Source organism: Spermophilus citellus (assembly GCF_964194105.1).
Source record: "Spermophilus citellus genome assembly, chromosome: 11".
NCBI classification, from domain to species: domain Eukaryota; kingdom Metazoa; phylum Chordata; class Mammalia; order Rodentia; family Sciuridae; genus Spermophilus; species Spermophilus citellus.
The window spans coordinates 128,040,564-128,058,074 of record NC_138192.1 but is presented as its reverse complement, the minus strand read 5'-3'; the positions used below and the strand labels follow the sequence as shown (position 1 = coordinate 128,058,074).

Below are 17,511 nucleotides of genomic sequence, written 5' to 3'. Positions count from 1 at the left end.
TTGATATGTGGAGCTGAGAATCGAACCCAGTGCCTCACACATGCTAGGCAGGCACTCTGCCACTGAGCCACAACCCCACCAGTACATGAGGTTTTAACAGTCACAGTAAATAAAATTTTTAGAATTGCTCAATACCAGGCAGAAGGTGACAACAGAAGGGGAATGTCAAACAGGTAAAAACAGGATTTCAGACAATGTCAGCACACTTGCAGGAATTTAGAGGAATACCTTGAAAATCCAAAGTTATATTTCCTGTTTACAACATGCAGAAATTAAGAAATAAACCCATCAGAACAATGAAGTCAAACTGTAGGAGGAAAACAAAGGAGATGGGACAATTCAGAAATTAAAAAGGACATAGATTATAGAATTCAGAAAAGGAAACAAGGATGTTTAAGAACGATTCAGAAAAATGAGTAGGGAGAAAAGAGTCAGTGGAAAACCATGAACAGATCATCGGAGTTTCTGAAGGAAAAAAAAATAGAAGGAATACTTGAAGATAAGTCAAGAAAAAGGTACGTGAAGTTCTTGTATCACATAGAACACATGTAACACCAGTACACGTGTTTTCAGCCTGTAGCAGAGACGTGCACTCAAGACGGTCAACCCTGAGACATATTCCAGGAAATTTACCACACCTCAAAGTTACAGGAAGAATTGAATGAGCTACCTAGGCAAAAAGATCAAGAGAGGGGATCTTATCAGCTACAGAATTTTCCACAGTAACATTTAATGTGAACAAAAATCTACAAGATATTTCTATAAATAATTAGCAAATTGTTTTTCAGGTATAATTAACACACATAATTAATTTCAAAAAAGAGAATCCTGGGGGATGTTGTTTCTCTGATCCCTTTTTGAGAAAATAACCTAAATCACTAAAACAAGGAAGGATTGGAAAAATGTTGGCAAAAGGACTAAAATATAAGGAGTGGGGTGGACTAGAGGGAAATATGGGTGGTAGAGCAAGTTTTTTATTTTATCACTAGGAGTCAAAGGGTATTATTTGGATAAACCCAGGAGCAGTTGTGAAGCATTTTTTAACAGCTGAAAGGTAATAATCATGGTCTAAAACTGAGTGGGTGAGGAGACTGAACACATTCTGATTTTACAAATCTGGATGGGATGCTAATGGGTACCGTCTAAAAGAGAAGATCAAGGGTATCATAAAAAGACAAATCTAAGAGTGATGACAAGAGCAGAAACCTAATCCTTAAATATCCAGTGTCTTTGCTCCCACCAGTGCACACTAGGAATGGGCGGGGCCAGAATCTAGTCACCAGAGTTAACTGTAAGGAATGCAGTGAGGTATAGTCTCAGCTCAGTGGCCAGGTGTCCAGCGGAACAAAAAGGCAAACCTTCCTAGGTATCTGAAGTACACACCCACACCCACACAAAATGCAAAGAGACAGAATGTAGAGTGTTGACATTTCAAAAACCCCAAACCCTAGAATTCAAAGTAGAAATCAATGGGACCAAACAAGATCAAGCATCTTAATGTCCATAAAAGTAAATGTGCTTGACTCATTTGAAAAAGAAAATTTTAGATCCAATTACAAAGTTAAACTCAACTTTTCACTACATACAAGAGATTAACTTAAACATATATTTAAAAACAATGAAAATAAATATGCATTAGCATATCTCCACAAGAAATCAGGGCTTATCACTGAATCTTAAAGAAAGTGTAATTCAGGCCAAAAAGTGTTCAGCAAGGAGAAATCATAGGAGACACAATAAGAAGCAGAAATATACTATTAGAAGACTTTTTTTCTTTAGCTCATAAGAGATCACTGGACAAGACAGAGGAGGCTATGAAAGACCTAAGTAACACATTTAACAAGGCAGACGTGATCCCTGTGTAATGAACTCTATAGCCAGAAAATAGAGCACATGCCCTTTCTTCCCCTTCTCTTGAATGTCTCCTGAGTCAAGGAGAAAATACAAATGCAAATTGTGGGATGTCTAGCCAATAACAATATTGAAGACATCACTTACAGGAACCTATAGAAGACTGATAATAGAATGCCCGCAGAAAAATATCAGCCTTAAATAATTAATCAGTGATAGAAATGACAGCAATTGAATTAAAACACCTGCCTCAGAAAGGTTAAAAAATATAAAATATTCCAGATGACATAATCATAGACTCAGAAACCCCCAAAGAAGCAATTAATAATATAATAAGAAAAATCAGAAAATTTCAGATTATGGAAATGAATAGCTTTCATAGGAGTAATGAGTGATCAGTCAAAAGGCGCACTGTGAGGAAAGACAGCAATTACAACAGCATCAGCAACAACGGACAAAACAGAAGGCCTGCATCCCCCACAGGAGAGAAAGCTGAAGCACTACTGAAGGCAGGAAGGGCGGGCGATGGGCCACCACGCTGTGTCCTTGGTGGGGAGTCTCAGCACCACAACACGCTGAGACCACCCGTGAGAGCTACGGGACCCTGACAGACCACTTCCCCCAGCTCTACTCCATCTCTCCAGCTGGTGACCTCCAATGCCATTCTGTAAAGGACCACGTGGAGTGCTGTCTTAGGCTTTGCAATGAATGTTTTCCCGCCTCTCTCCCTGGCTCAGTCCCTGCCTCCTTAAGATCTTATACACGGTATGTTAATGAGGTTCTCCTTGTCCACCATTCCTAAAATGAAATGTTTTTATCACTCTACACCTGCAATACTCTTTGTTACTTTATATATTATTTACATACTATTATAAGCTATATAACATATTATTTATATGTTATTCCTTTGTCCCATATAAAATATTACACATTGGGCTAGGGGTATAGCTCAGTGGTAGAGGGCCTGCCTAACATGCCAGAGGCTCTTGGTTTGATCCCTGGACTGGAACTGCAAAAAACATAAAATAAAAATAAAATATGATATATATATATATATATATATATATATATATATATATATATATATATATTTGTGTATTTTCTACATACCCACAGTAGGATGTAAGGTTGATGAGATTTTGTTCATTTCTTTATCTCTGTTGTGCAGCTTGGAAATATCTGTTGAACATATAAATGAAGGATGTGAAAACTCAACAAATATTGAGTCTTCCTGCAGGAAGACTCAATATTTTAGACATGTCAGTTCTCCGTTCTATGCAATTTTGATAAAAATAAAACAGGGTTTTAAAGGGTTGGCAAAATGACTAAAATTCATGAAGAAAGGTGGCACATGCCTGTAATACCAGTGGCTCTGGAGGCTGAGACAGGAGGAATGAGAGTTCAAAGCCAACCTCAGCAACTTAGCGAGGCACTAAGCAACTCAGTGAAACCTTGTCTCTAAATAAAATACAAAAATGGGGTGGGGATGTGGCTCAGCAGTTAAGCACCCCATAACAACAACAACAAAAATCATGATGAAGGGGAAAATGGACATAAGAGCCTAAATAATTTTGAGAAAGAAAACCATTGGGAGAATATTAAGATATTATGCAATTAGAGTACTTTAATAGAGTATGATATGTACTAATACAGAATAGAGAGAGCAATGGATCAGTCTAGAAAGCCCAGAAACAAGTCTGTCTATCTACCTACCTGTCTCTGTGTGTATGTATACTACCACTGAGCTACAACCCCAGCCCAGCCATATGTGTGTGTGTGTGTGTGTGTGTGTGTGTGTGTGTGTGTGGCTTGATGCAGACCATGTATGATATTGCAATATCTTTGAATAAACTGGGACAATTGGTTGCCATACTGAGAAAAAGTTAGACCCCCACCTAATGTCACAATGAAAAGAAATCAACTCCAAAAGGACTAAATATGTAAGTGAGAAAATAAATAAGGATGTCGCAGTCCAGTATTCTCAAAAGCAGATCTTGTTCAGTAAGCTTACTCTTGAAGCAATCCCAAGGAGCAGGAGTGAGGAACTAGGAAGTGGGAAAGGGAAGAAGAAAGCCAATTGGTGTCCAACTCGTCCTCCATCTTGCTGGGAACCCTCTGAAGAACTGTAATAGTGGCTGTCAGAGGAGCTGGGGAAGCAGCTCAGTGGTACAGCATCTGCCTAGCCTGCAAGAAGAAGAGCGAAGAGTGGCCTCCACACTGTCCATCTTGGGTCTGACTGTATTGGTCAAGATGCCCAGTCAAGTAGGAGAGCAGAAAAGCTCTGGGATGCTCCAGGATTAGGCCATGGTTCCTTAAACAGGATTAAAAAGCATGATCATAGAGGATAATATAGACAGGTAACACAAAGAAAGTATCTTTTGTACATCAAAAGCACGATCAATCAGGGGAAAGAGGTAAAAGGGAGATGGAAATAGGCTGGGGGAGTTTCTAAGAACACATTTCTCTGAAGAGGAGATTCTTCAGCTGAAACATGAATAAGGAGCCATCTGCCCCAGGGAAGAGCATTTACTTATATCAACAGAGATGGTAAGGCTTTGAGGCAGAAAATTGCTTGGGTATTCAAGGAAGGCCAGAGTAGTAACTGAGGCAGGCGTGTGACAGAGAGAAGATTTATAAGGTGATGGGGGCAGCTTATGTAGTGCTTTGAAGGAATAGAAAGACATTTAGACTTTTTCTCTTGATTCAACTGGAAACCATTGAAAGGGTATAAGCAGTTGGGTGGCAGGCTGTTGAGTGGAGAATGAATTATAAATGGGCAAGAAGGGAAATGGGGTGACCGGTGGGGAGGGCTCTGGTTTACCCCATGCAAGATAATAGGACTTAAACTGGGGGAGGGGCAGGGGAGATAAAGAGTGAACAACGTGAAATATACTTTTGAAACTTGATGGATTGAATGTGGAGGGTTAGGAAAAGGCGGAAATCAGTACATGCCCTACATTTTTTTGGCTCAAGCAACTGAAGATATATAACATTTACTGAGATGAGGGTGACTGGTGTGGGTGATAGGGTTGCAAGTACAAACCATGAAGTCTGTTTAGCATATAAAATTTGAGAGAGACACTTATTAAAATCCAAGTGGCTATTTGGAGCAAGAATTTGAATTTATGATTTGGCAGTTCAAAAGAAAGAGGAGGAGAAATATAATTGGCAATCATAAACACGAAATTTAAAGAACAGCATGGTTAGAATGGAGAGAGTACTGTAGCGATGGGAAGGGACCCAGGTCTTTCCATCATGTAGACGTCAGCAAGTTCAGAAGGCCACCACCAGTACTACCATTCAACACCATCATCAACACAGCCAGCAAGTGACCAGGGAAGTACTATTAGACAGTAAGAGATTGTGGGTCCCAGAAGACAAAAGAAGAGATTGCATTTTAATCCACATGACTTGAAGGGGCTGTGTTCTCCCCATCACCCACCTGATCATGGTGGTGCCAAGGCCTGCTGGGTGCTAGAAGGCAAAAACGCCCCCAGCCTTTAAGACCATGATCAGGTGACCACCGCTGGCCATCCTCAGATAAGCCACACCAGCTCCATCCTCTAGTCTGGAGAACTAGCTTTCTGAGGCCCCAGGCTCCTGGGAAGGGGTCTCTCTCCCCTTCCACTATTACCTCCACACCTGCTGCCTTCCTTCTGCCTCACCTGTGAGGCCAGTAGGGTCACTCATCTATGGCCATTTGTACATTTGTCCTCGGAAGAAGCCCACTGAGAATATGTAGTCTAGAAGCAGCCTCACCCCACAATGAGGTCTGCAGAGAACCCACATTAGATTGCAGCATTTCTATGACAGAGATCATAAATAATGATGTAGAAATAGATAACCCTAGAGAAATAGATAATGATGGTGAAAAATCACCACTCTTCTCACAGGTAGTTTCCTGACATTTCTGATACATCTTTTCATATTTTTGTTTGCTTTAACTATGTATTTTGTACAATCATATATTTGGATTAAACTTTCACACACTGGTAGAATTAACTTATTCATGAAAATATATCATTCAATAGCTATTTATTGAGCCCTTATAGCTAATTAACCCCAGGAGCTGAGGATAAAGTTGTGGATAACATAAAGTCCTTGCTACATGGAGTTTACATTCTGGTGGGAAGACAAATAATGATAAATAAATACATAAGATGACAGAGTACTATAATGAAAAGTAAAGCAGAATGAAGGGATCAGAGAGCAGTGGATGTGTGTGTGTGTGTGTGTGTGTGTGTGTGTGTGTGTGTGTGTGCGCGCACTAATTTAATATAGAGGACTTGGGACGAATCTCTAGCAAGTTAACTTTTGAGCAGATATTTGAAGGAAGTTAGAGTAATTCATAGATTCTGTCCTTCATTGGTCAAGATGCCCAGATCATTCCCTTAGGAAAACCATTGTAGGCTCTGAGTTGACTACCTTATCTGTGGAAGTGAGGGTCACTGTGACTTGCCTGCCATGTCCTGCAGGCTGAGCTATGGTGACTTCATCTGTCACCAATGAGATGCTAACCAGTCTTCAGTGTGACCATAAACTTGAGTAAAGGCTTTTGAAGTCTTGGCCTCTCTGCTGAAGCCTTGCACACTTGTTTGGGGGTGCCCTGGTCCTCCCAAGTTGGCTCTTCCTTCAGTTTCACCAAATTATCTATCTTATTCTAGTAACAGTGGGCAATTACAAAGACCATTTTGTATATCCTCAACCAAAACAGGTACCTTGAAGGGAAACTGAGATACGGTAATCTTTGATATAGATGTGGTCTGATTTGCCTGGAAAGAACAGTTGAGGAAGGGTCAAGAGTGAGAAGTGGGTAAGTAGGTCAATAAAAAGGGGGGTGTGGTGAGGCCCACAGGACGAGGTCTTGTAAGCGGCAACTGCATTTTGAAAAAAGAAAGAGTGTAGAAAGCATTTTAATGATGCCAGGGATGATTATTAGCCTATAAATACAAAATAATGATTATAAAGTATTATATGATAAATTATTAAAAAATAATAACCATCCTCCCACTTAAATATTGAAATAGTTGTTCATATTTTGTATTTAGGTGAAGACAAGAAAGGAAAGGTAAAAATAAAAAAATAAGAGGTCTCAGCCGGCTCAGATTGAAGCAACAAGAATTATAGGCCATAGTAGAAAAGTCTATATACATCCTTAGTTCCTGTTTTCAGGCCTTTTTCTTTTTATGCCAATAAAATTAAGCTCCACATATTTGCTTTTCTTATAAGACTAACAAATTTCCAGAGATTGGGTTTTTAAGTCCCTGTAACAAAGAGAAACAATTCCAGAAAGAGATGAAAGAAAATTCTCTCAACACAGTTGTAGAAGGAGAAAGAATATCTGTACCACAAAACTAATAGATATGATCTGAAGGGTTAAAATTAGAAGTTTTGTAAGAGTCTTATTCTCTGGTAAAATACAGGAACACGTGTCTATTTATAATTATTATCAATTCATTCTGTTCTCTGTTAATATAAATTTGTCATTGGAAGAGTTGGAAGAGTAGAATGTTTCTAGTGATGTTCTTCCAAGTTAGGATTATTGACATTTCTGATGAAACCAATTTCCAATGGAGGCTGTAGTTCTGATTTATCATGCTACTTGATAGTTTAGAACCATAATATTTTAAGTTACATCTGGATCCTGAAACTGCATAAATGTTGTAAGATTTTATATCAAGTCAGTGACTTTCTGATTCCCTCACGTGTAAATAATAAAATGACTATGGATTTTCTATTTAAATTAAGATTTTGAGTCTTGTCTCATTTAAATTCATTGGTTTATTATATAGATGGAAAAACTATGTTCATGGTAACACATATTTATATAATATATACAACTTTTTTAAAAGTTCAGGAGCTATTTAAGAAACTTCTTATTGGAAGAATATTAAGTAAAAATGAATAAATGGGTAAAAGTCTGTATTATCCCCAAATTAACCTGCATTTATGAGGTCAATGCATTTCTAATTAGAGGTTCTGAAGGGGTGGGGGGGGAAGAATCTTGAAGTTATTCTAAAACTTATCCCCCCAGTAAGTCATCAGGATGATTCTGACTTCCGCTTTCTCTTTTGTAGTGCCTTCTGTCATAAAAGAAAAACTAATAGGAATAGGGAAAGGCACTGTGTGGTCTAAGTGGCAACTTAGTTCATGATGCAATAGTGTAGGGAGTATTTTTAAAATTCCCAGCTCACGTGTACACAAAGAGATGCATAGATCCTATGTGGATTATAGATAAGACTAAAAAGGATCAAGTGTTTGACAAATATAGAACAATATTTTTGAAATTTTGATGTAGAAATGGCTATTGTAAACATTATATGAAACTCAGAAACCAGTGAGAAAAAGGATGACAAATTTGACTACTAAATTCTTAAACTCCTCTAGCATAAAAGATTCCATTAACAAACCTAAAAGAAAAACAACCACTTGTACAAACTATTAGCAATACACATGACAAAGATTTAATGTCTATGACATAGGAGAGTATCCATGATCATTCAGCAATGTGAGGAAGCAAACAAACTGCATCCACAGCAAAGAGATTTGGGAAGAAGAAAAACAAGTGATCAAGAGCAAACCAAGGGCTGGGGATGTGGCTCAAGCGGTAGCGCGCTCGCCTCGCATGCGTGCAGCCCGGGTTCGATCCTCAGCACCACATACCAACAAAGATGTTGTGTCCGCCGAGAACTAAAAATAAATATTAAAAATTCTCTCTCTCTCTCTCTCTCTCTCTCTCCCCTCTCTCACTCTCTCTTTAAAAAAAAAAAAAGAGCAAATCAAGTCTTGTTAAGGAAATCAGGTCCTAAGTCAACATGATAAAGATTTGGTCTCACTTTTTCTTCTATTCAGCACAGGGTCTTTGTTCTAGTGCCTAAGTCTTTGGTCCACTTTGAGTTGAGTTTTGTGCAAGGTGAGAGATATGGGTTTAATTTCATTTTGCTACATATGACTTTCCAGTTTTCCCAGAAACATTTGTTGAAGAGGCTGTCTTTTCTCCAATGTATGTTTTTGGTGCCTTTGTCTAGTGTGAGATAACTGTATTCATGTGGGTTTGTCTCTGTGTCTTCTATTCTGCATTATTGGTCTACATGTCTATTTCGGTGCCAATAACATGTTGTTTTTGTTAATATAGCTCTGTAGTATAGTTTAAGGTCTAGTATTGTGAAGCCTTCTGCTTCGCTTTTCTTGCTAAGGATTGCTTTGTCTATTCTGGGTCTTTTATTTAATGGGATGAATTCAAACTAAAAAGATTCTTCTCAGCAAAGGTAATAATCAATAATGTGAAGAGAGAGCCTACAGAATGGGAGAAAATATTTACCCCACACACCTCAGATAGAGCATTAACCTCCAGGATATATAAAGAACTCAAAAAACACCAAAAAAAAAAAAAACCCAAATAACCCAATCTATAAGTGGGCTAAGGAACTGAACAGACACTTCACAGAAGAAAAAATACAAATGGTTAACAAATTATGAAAAAATGTTCAACACCTCTAGCAATTAGAGAAATGCAAATCAAAACTACTCTGATTTCATCTCACTCCAGTCAGAATGGCAATTATCAAAAATATAAGCAACAATAAGTGTTGGTGAGGATGTGGGGAAAAAGGTACACTCATACATTGCTGGTGGGACTGCAAATTGGTGCAACCAATCTGGAAAGCAGTATGGAGATTCCCCAGAAAACTTGAAATGGAACCACCATTTAACCCAGTTATCCCACACCTCAGTATATACCCAAAGGACTTAAAATCAGCATACTATAATGATGCAGCCACATCAACATTTATAGCAGCTCAATTCACAATAGCTAAGCTATTGAACTAATCTAGTGCCCTTCAACATCTGAATGGATAAAGAAAATGTGGTATGTATACTCGATGGAATATTACTCAGCTATAAAGAAAAATGAAATGATGGTATTTTCAGGTTAATGGTTGGAGCTGGAGAATATCATGCTAAGTGAAATAAGCCAATCCTCAAAGCCCAACAGCCAAAGGTTTCCTCTGATATCAGGATGCTGATCCATAATGGTGTGTATGTGTGTGGTGGGGGAGCTAGGGAAGAATGAAGGAACTTTGGACTGGGCAGAAGGGAGTGAATGGAGGGTATAGGGGTAGTGGAATGAGATGGGCATTATTATTCCATGTGCATGTGTGATTGTACGAATGGTGTGACTCTGCATTGTGTATAGCCAGAGGAATGAGAAGGTGTGCTCCATTTGTGTACGATGTGTCAAAATGCATTGTGTTGTCATGTATAACGAATCAGAACAAATTTAAAAAATAAATTGAAAAAGAGCAATTGAAGAATTCCTGCCATACTAAAGGTGGGAAAAGTCATGTTAAAGTAGCCCTATAATATGATTTTCATAGTTCAATTAAAGATGCTAATCTGTTTATTATCTAGCTATGATATTTTAGTTTAAAAAGCAAGAAAAGGAAAGAATATGTAGAATTATATTACTTAAATAAATAAAATATTTCAAAACATTTATACATGCAAAGAAATATTCTCAAATCTATACATTGATGTTTACAAGAAACATTTAAAATTCAGAAAAGAAACATTTAAAATTCAGAATAGAAACATTTAAAATTCAGAATAAAAACATGAAGATATGAAACTTTTGAAAAATACATTGTTACTTTCAAAGGCATTTTTGTCTTATGAAAGGTATAAAAATGATGATAATAAACCTTAGCATTAAAAAATAGTTCATTAGTAACATAAAAATCAAGCAAATACTTATTTGTTCTTACTTCTTTCCCCACTGCCTTTTCCCAAAGTAGAATTGTTCCCAACATCCGTGGTATCTAGAAAGTGAAGATGGGGGTCAGAGAACTGTGGTTTATAAATGAAAGTTAAGAATATATGACAATTCAGTGTGTGGAAGACTAAAGATCATACTGATGTGATGGGCTTCATTTCTCTATCTTCATTCTAAGGGAATGGACTGGTAGGGAAGATGTAAGGCCTTCCTTTAGTTCCCTGACACTCGGAGAAAGCTCTTGATCACTCTGTGTGCCTGTTTAAGGAAACAGGGATCCATGAAACAGGGATAGCAAGGGTAATCCTGCTCAAATTCTAAGTTTTTTATGAAGATTAGATGATCTCATTGGTGAGTTAATAGAAAATCACTATATAAATCAATAACATGTTGGAAGACAACCATTGGAACTATATATTTTTAGTTTAAGAATAGTTATGTAAGGCCTTTTTCCTAACAGGTAACAGGGCCATTTGTCCTTTTAGGCTTTCCTAAGGCTGTGGCAAAGCTATTCTACCATCTCTCAGATCTACCAGCAGAAGCACATTGTTTCCTTGGTTCTACAGGTAAGGGTGGAAGCCATATAAATCCGATGCTTCAGTATTGATAATAAACAGGACACTGCTGTTTTTATCAACCTATTTGTTTTACACGAACCACATGTAACCAACAGAGCTCATCCTGTTAAACACGTGTATCTAACGCTCTCTTGCCTTTCTGCAGTTCCCAAAGGGTCAGGTCATGCAGGTGTAGAGAACAAGATTCTGGCATGGCTGGGCCTGTTCCTTGTCACTGTGTACTCAGTAAGTGCTGCAGAAAATGGAAACTCTTATTCTGGATTCCTGCAGCCTGGGGCCTGGGGCCCACCTCCTGTCGGTGAGCTAGAGTCTTCCCAATGTTCTCCTTGAACTTGATCACCTTGTTCACCCTGGATCCCATGATATCTGTCTCTCTTCCTCTTCATGTGGCCCCACCGCCATTTTTCTCTCACCTTTTACAGCTTTCTCTCCTGATTCAGTCCTGCCCAGCAGCTGTGGTATTTCTGAGCCACCTCCACCCTGATGCCCTTGAGCAGACTTGCCTGTTGGGTGAGACGCTCGGCCACTTTCCACCGTTGCTTCCTGGCCTCTTGGCACACCTTTTGGGGAACACAGGACACAGGAGCACTTCTCATTTCCAGTCTCTTGTTGCCCTGCTCCTAAATCATGATTAGTAAAGTAATTTTCATCCATGTTCCTTCCCCTGCCCAAGTTTTCTTTTCCCCTAACACTGGTGACTCCTCCCTCCCACTCCTACATCAAAGGATGGCTTTACCTTTGAAATCTCTCTTTTGTTATTCCTTAGTGCATAAAGGTGTGTATATGTGTGTGTATACATATATATGTATAATATATATATGTATAAAATACACCTCTCTTTTATAGCTGACCCCAAGAATTTCTTCTTGAAAGAAGAGATTAATCAATAGTGTGTTTTAGAGATAGAAAACACTGAAGGAGGAGAGTCTGGTTTTAGGGCAAAAGATGATGTGTTCAGTTTTGGAAACGTTGAGTTTGGAGTGTGAAGGTCTTGACATCCAAGGGAGGACTGGGGCCTTCAGAACCTTGGACAGAGGACGTTCTCAAACTCAGGTGGGAAGAGGGGGCTGGCTAGAGAAACTAGAGGGTGGGTGGAACGCGAGTAATCAGGGCCACCTAGATCCCCAGGGACACCTTACCCTGAAGACTCACTGCTACTGTGAACCATGCCTTGTGTCGGGTTGCTTTTGTCTCATGTTCACCCTGGATCCCATGATTTCTGTCTCTCTTCTTCTTCATGCGGCCCCACCGCATTTTTATCTAGATCTTTTAACTGTTTTTGCAAAGTCAACCTTTGCCTATCTATATTTCCTTCTTCTAGGTTCATTTTCATCTCACAGACACTACTTTTATCCTCATCAAATGCCAGTCCTTTGACACTGACCAATCACCCAGCCTATTCCCTTGCCAGTTGCACATGAGATCTCTACGTTGCAGGTCTTTCAATCAATCACCAACTTTTATTTCCACGTTTCTGGTTAGCTCCTGAGAAATATCTTGCAAGTCATCCCTTTTCTCCCCCAAACTCCCCAATCTGGGATCCTTGGATCCACATACACTTAGAAGACCTTGAAACTTATTCAGTCTCTTTCCATCTGGTCACCAAGGTTCCCTTTTCCACTGTTTTATCTTAACAGTTTTCATTCAGAGTCACCTCCCTTCATCCAAGAACCAGCTCTTCTTTCTCTCTTGGTCCTCTCAGACCTGTGGAAAACACTGAGTCTGTGCACAAGTCTGCATGCGCATGTGTGCATGTGTGTGTGTGTGTGTGTGTGTGTGCGCACGTGTGCACATGTGTTTGGGAGGAAAAGAATGGCTCCCGCCCCCCCACCCCCGTGTAGGCAAGTAAACAAAGATAATTGATGATATCATAATTGGCTTCTCCAATCAAGACTCTACCACTATTCATTTGAAGACCTGTGGATCCCCAAGACACTGAGGGGAAATAAGGAAATGATCGAGTACAAGTGTGACCAGGGAACAGACTTCAGTGTGGTCACAGGGAACCACGTCTAGCATTCAGACGAGTTGAGAAAAAATACACCCACCCCATGACTGCACTTCAGGTCCAACAGAGCTGCAGCCTCTCTTCTGTCTGGCCACACCTCATTCTCCTCTTCCTTATTTCCTGTCCAAGGCCCTTCCACTGTTCCTTCCTGTGAGCCTCTGTCTCTGATTTTGCTGGCCTCCCATGTTGCACTGTCTCTTCTCAGTGTTGCCCTGGATCTCTATTCCTCTTTATTTTTCTATTAATCCTTTCTGGATGGATCCTTTAGTGGTTTTGTATACAAAATATCAGGCTCTATTCCTGTCCTTATTGTCTATCTGTGATTTTCACTTTTTACTCTCCATGGATATGTATGTATCTCAACCTATGTATACACACATGTGAAAGTGTGTATATGCTAATGTGTAAATGAGTATGTGCATATACAGCACACATAGTATACATATATACCATAGACCATATATTATAAAATATAATATGTACTTTACATATTATATTTTTACTTCTTGTTGTTAAATGTTTTCTTTCTTTCATCAGCTACTGACACATTTCCCTGTGAATATTACAAGTTAGTTATACTAACTTTTCAGACTCTGATCATGTAACACAGGTCTTTTTTTTCTGCCCATTACATGCAGTAGTCACTCACTGTAAGTCAACACGGTTGCTAGTTCCTATTGTTACTTGAGTTTTTGACTCTTACACATTTTGTACATCTATTATATTGTCCCAAATGGGGATAGCAAGGGTTTACCTGTCCAAGTCTTAAGGCTTTTGTGATGATAAAAACAGATCTTGTTTGTCAAAGTACATGGAAATAACACAATATAATCCAATTCTATAGTGAAGGACATCTGTCAAAAACTATACTAAACTTTGAGAGTGATTGATCTGAAGCTTTTATTTCTGACTATAATTACACAGAAGGACCAGTTGTCTTCTTAGGCTTCTACAATTGCAAATGACAAATGACCAGTGTGGGGCTAGAAATCTAGAGACTTTGTGTGAATAGGCATGACAGATACCATTGCTTTGCTATTTATTTCTCCTGCGACAGCAAAATATATTTACACACATTTAGTTGACAGGACTCATGCTGTTCAACGTGAGTTTGTAAGGATTTCCTGCCTCCTTCCATTTTCTAAAGTATTGAAAAGAAGTTTCCAGGATAACTGGACGCAAGTCAGTCAAGTTGTTCAAAATAAAAGGCATCTGGACTCAGTGGCTTTTAGTGCAGAGTCCTGACATCCTGCAGGCCAAGGCGCGGCGTCTAATCTTCTTTACCTGATCCACTTCTCAGGACTTCCCGAGGCTCCTCTCCATAACTCAGCTCTGAAGAGCTTTCACTGCTGTGCCCTACAGAAAAGAAGGAAGTTCCGAGTCAGTCCTTGCCTGTGCCTTAGCATCCCATCCAATCTTTAAAAGGAGAACTGGCAAAGGGAAGCTTGAGTAAGAGGAAGGGATATTCCTGCCACCAGGCCACCCTTTGGCTCCCTCTGACCCGCTGGACAAGGTTGCTCCAGGAACCATCCCCAAGGCTGGGGCTGGGGCCAGCTTTGCCAGGGAAAGCAGCCCCTTCTGTCCCCATCTCTAACACTTCTGACCCTTTCCCCTTGTTTGCACAGATGTCAGCTTCCACCTGCGTTTCTTACTGGGGGCACTGGACACAACCTTTAAGAGACATCAGCACCTCCATCAGCTGGGCCCGTGATCCTGTGAGGCGGGTGAGCACTCCATCTGGGAACCCCCTGATCTCAGTGAGTGAGGAATGACCTTGTGCTGGAGCCACTGCACACTTGAGGCCTCTGTGTTATACCGATTAGTCTGACTCACTAATTATAGTAGTATCGTGTGAATCATCTAAACTCTCAAAAATTGTATTTTGATTTTAAAGGATATAAAAACCAAATGAGGCTTTTGTGGCAAGGAAAACTGTTTGTTACACCAAGAGTTTTTAATTGCTCTTACTTCTTTTCTGACTGTGTATCCTCCAAGTAGACATCCTCACAGAATCTAGAAAGAAAAGGAAAGAAAAACCAGTGACCAGAGCCTACTGAGACAGGATCTGGATTACAAAGATGCTATAATGATTATTCCTGTCTCTCTAAAGAGCAGAGTTCCCTAACAAATGGGGCAGAGACACACATCTTTTAGCTCTAACTGCAAAATCAAAGAGTTTAGAAAGTGATAATTTTTCCCCCATAGGTTTGCAGCTAAATAATTTATCAATGAATCTGGGCTACCTGGACTGCCTAATCATGCTGTGGTGTGTGCTCAGAGTAAAATGCACCTAGGAATAGGGGGTCTGCATTGTGCCCTGGATGTCTTGGAGCCCAAGTGGCAGAACTTGCCCTTGGCATCAAGCTCACCTGTTGGTGTTGAGATCCGGAGCGCTGAGGGTATCTCCTCCTCACTGGATTCTGAAGAGCCATAGTCATGTCCTCTCGCTGCAGAAAGGAGCAAATATCCCTTGGAGGTCTTAGTGTATGCCAAGGAAACCAAGACAGAGGAATTCTATAGAGAGGACACTAGGAACAACTTGGAGAGCTGTGAAATTCCAGGGCAAGAATATTCCTCCCCTCAGACTTCCATGATCTGCCTTTCAAATTCATGTGACTCACCGTCACCTAGCCTGACGCTAAGAAAATCTCACCCTCACTGGGCATCTTGCTTTGCCTTGGCCCCTGTCTTCCTCCACTGCATTCTCTTTCTTCTTTTACTTGTCCTTTATGGATTTATTGTTGGCTTTATGTCTGCATCTGTATTGATCCTAGCTTTGCTTATCTTTCAGGACAATCATGGAAGTCTGATATTGAAGAAGGGGAATCTTCTATTTGGCTATTTCTCTGACAACCACCAAGAATAGGATCATGCCTCTCTCCCCTCTAAAACTTTATAAACTTGAGACAAATGACAATATTAATGAAAAGAAGAACACTTTTCTTACTATATCCTATAAAATAAAAAGGGTGGGTGGAGAATAAGTACATTATTTCAGCTCTTTATCAGTAATAGGTGTAATGATATGCAGTCAAAAAGACTCATTTTATAAGCACATTTTTGCAATGTTTTCATTGTAGCAGTCAATTAAGTTTTTTTTCCAGTTAAACAACAGTCTAAAATGCTTTCTTAACACCTTCGATTTCCCATTAGGACCAGATTGCAGAAAGAGATATCCTAAAAGCTACAGAATCAGGGCATATGAAGAATGCTCAGAATAAAATTAATCAGGAAAACAGTTGTGGACTCTGCCATTCTGTAGTCCTGGAGCTGCAATCTAATTTTACCTGGAGCAGCCTGGTGCCATGAGCAAGTGGCTTCTTGGGCCTCTTCTTCATCTCTCAAGTCAAACTGGACATGGTTTTTGATTACTGCACAAAAGAACAGAATTCTTTAGGAGCCTCTGTTGTGACCAAGGAATCAGCTCAGTAGAAAATTTCCTAATAAGAAAGGTAAGGCCACAGTGATCTGCTTTTCTGATTACCTGCCATGTAGGTTAGTGACTTGCCATACTTATCCCCGGTGACACAAACACTTCCCTGCAAGGGACGTCTTTGCGTGGCTTGGCCTTTCTTCCTACACCTCTCCCTTTTACTTTTCCCCTCTGATGGCCATTCCGTGTTTCCATCTTCTCTGCCTGATCTCCATGGAGGGAGGCCTTGAATATCTTACGTTGAGGATGACAAGGCTCCTTGTCCCCCACGCCCCATTTACAAGATCGAGAAATAATACTCTCTTGGGTGTGAGTCCTAGACATATCTGGGAACTACTTTTTGGAGCAGTTTGTTCACACCAGGATAAGAGTCAGAGATGTACAGTCTGCTGAAGCAAATTCACATTTTTCTTTAGAAGCTATTGGGAGCAACTGGAAAGAACATATGATTTAAAATATTGCTCTTTTGTGACCTCAAGATCAGGTAAAATTTTAATTTGCTCTTTTTCCAGTATGGTTTCCCTAAAGAGGCATGTTTCCAAAATACTCTGGATCTAGAAAATTTAAAAGGAAAACAAATCACCAATTTGTGCGCTACAGAGTTTTTTTTTGTTTGTTTGTTTTGTACTGAGGATTGAACCCAGGGTACTGAGCTACATCCTCAGCTCTTTTTAAAATTTTTATTTTGAGATAGGGCCTCACTAAGTTGTAGAGGCTGGCTTCAAACTCGTGACCTTCCCACGAGTCTCCCAAGCAGTTGGAGCTACAGGTGTGCAATACTATACTTGGCCACTACAGAGTTGTACATCTTAAAACTCATACCTCAGGTATGCCTGAGATAATACAACATCTTGATAATCATATTAAT

General features: G+C 39.7%; 1 protein-coding gene across 6 annotated transcripts in view; it reads right to left on the bottom strand.

The window, feature by feature from the left end:
• Nucleotides 1-17,511, bottom strand: part of LOC308630428 (nuclear autoantigen Sp-100-like) — a 52,097-nt gene that overhangs the window by 24,400 nt on the left and 10,186 nt on the right. For 4 of the 6 annotated variants that reach the window (XM_081260444.1, XM_081260445.1, XM_081260449.1 and 1 more), the window contains 7 exons: nt 16,498-16,581; nt 15,580-15,657; nt 15,179-15,223; nt 14,495-14,566; nt 11,616-11,822; nt 10,617-10,670; nt 2,962-3,030 (listed from right to left, as the gene is read on the bottom strand). In XM_081260444.1, the coding sequence (XP_081116570.1) occupies nt 2,962-3,030; nt 10,617-10,670; nt 11,616-11,822; nt 14,495-14,566; nt 15,179-15,223; nt 15,580-15,657; nt 16,498-16,581 (609 nt within the window). The remainder of the gene's footprint in view (nt 1-2,961; nt 3,031-10,616; nt 10,671-11,615; nt 11,823-14,494; nt 14,567-15,178; nt 15,224-15,579; nt 15,658-16,497; nt 16,582-17,511) is intronic. The other 2 variants (XM_081260446.1, XM_081260447.1) reach the window with 2 other exon arrangements.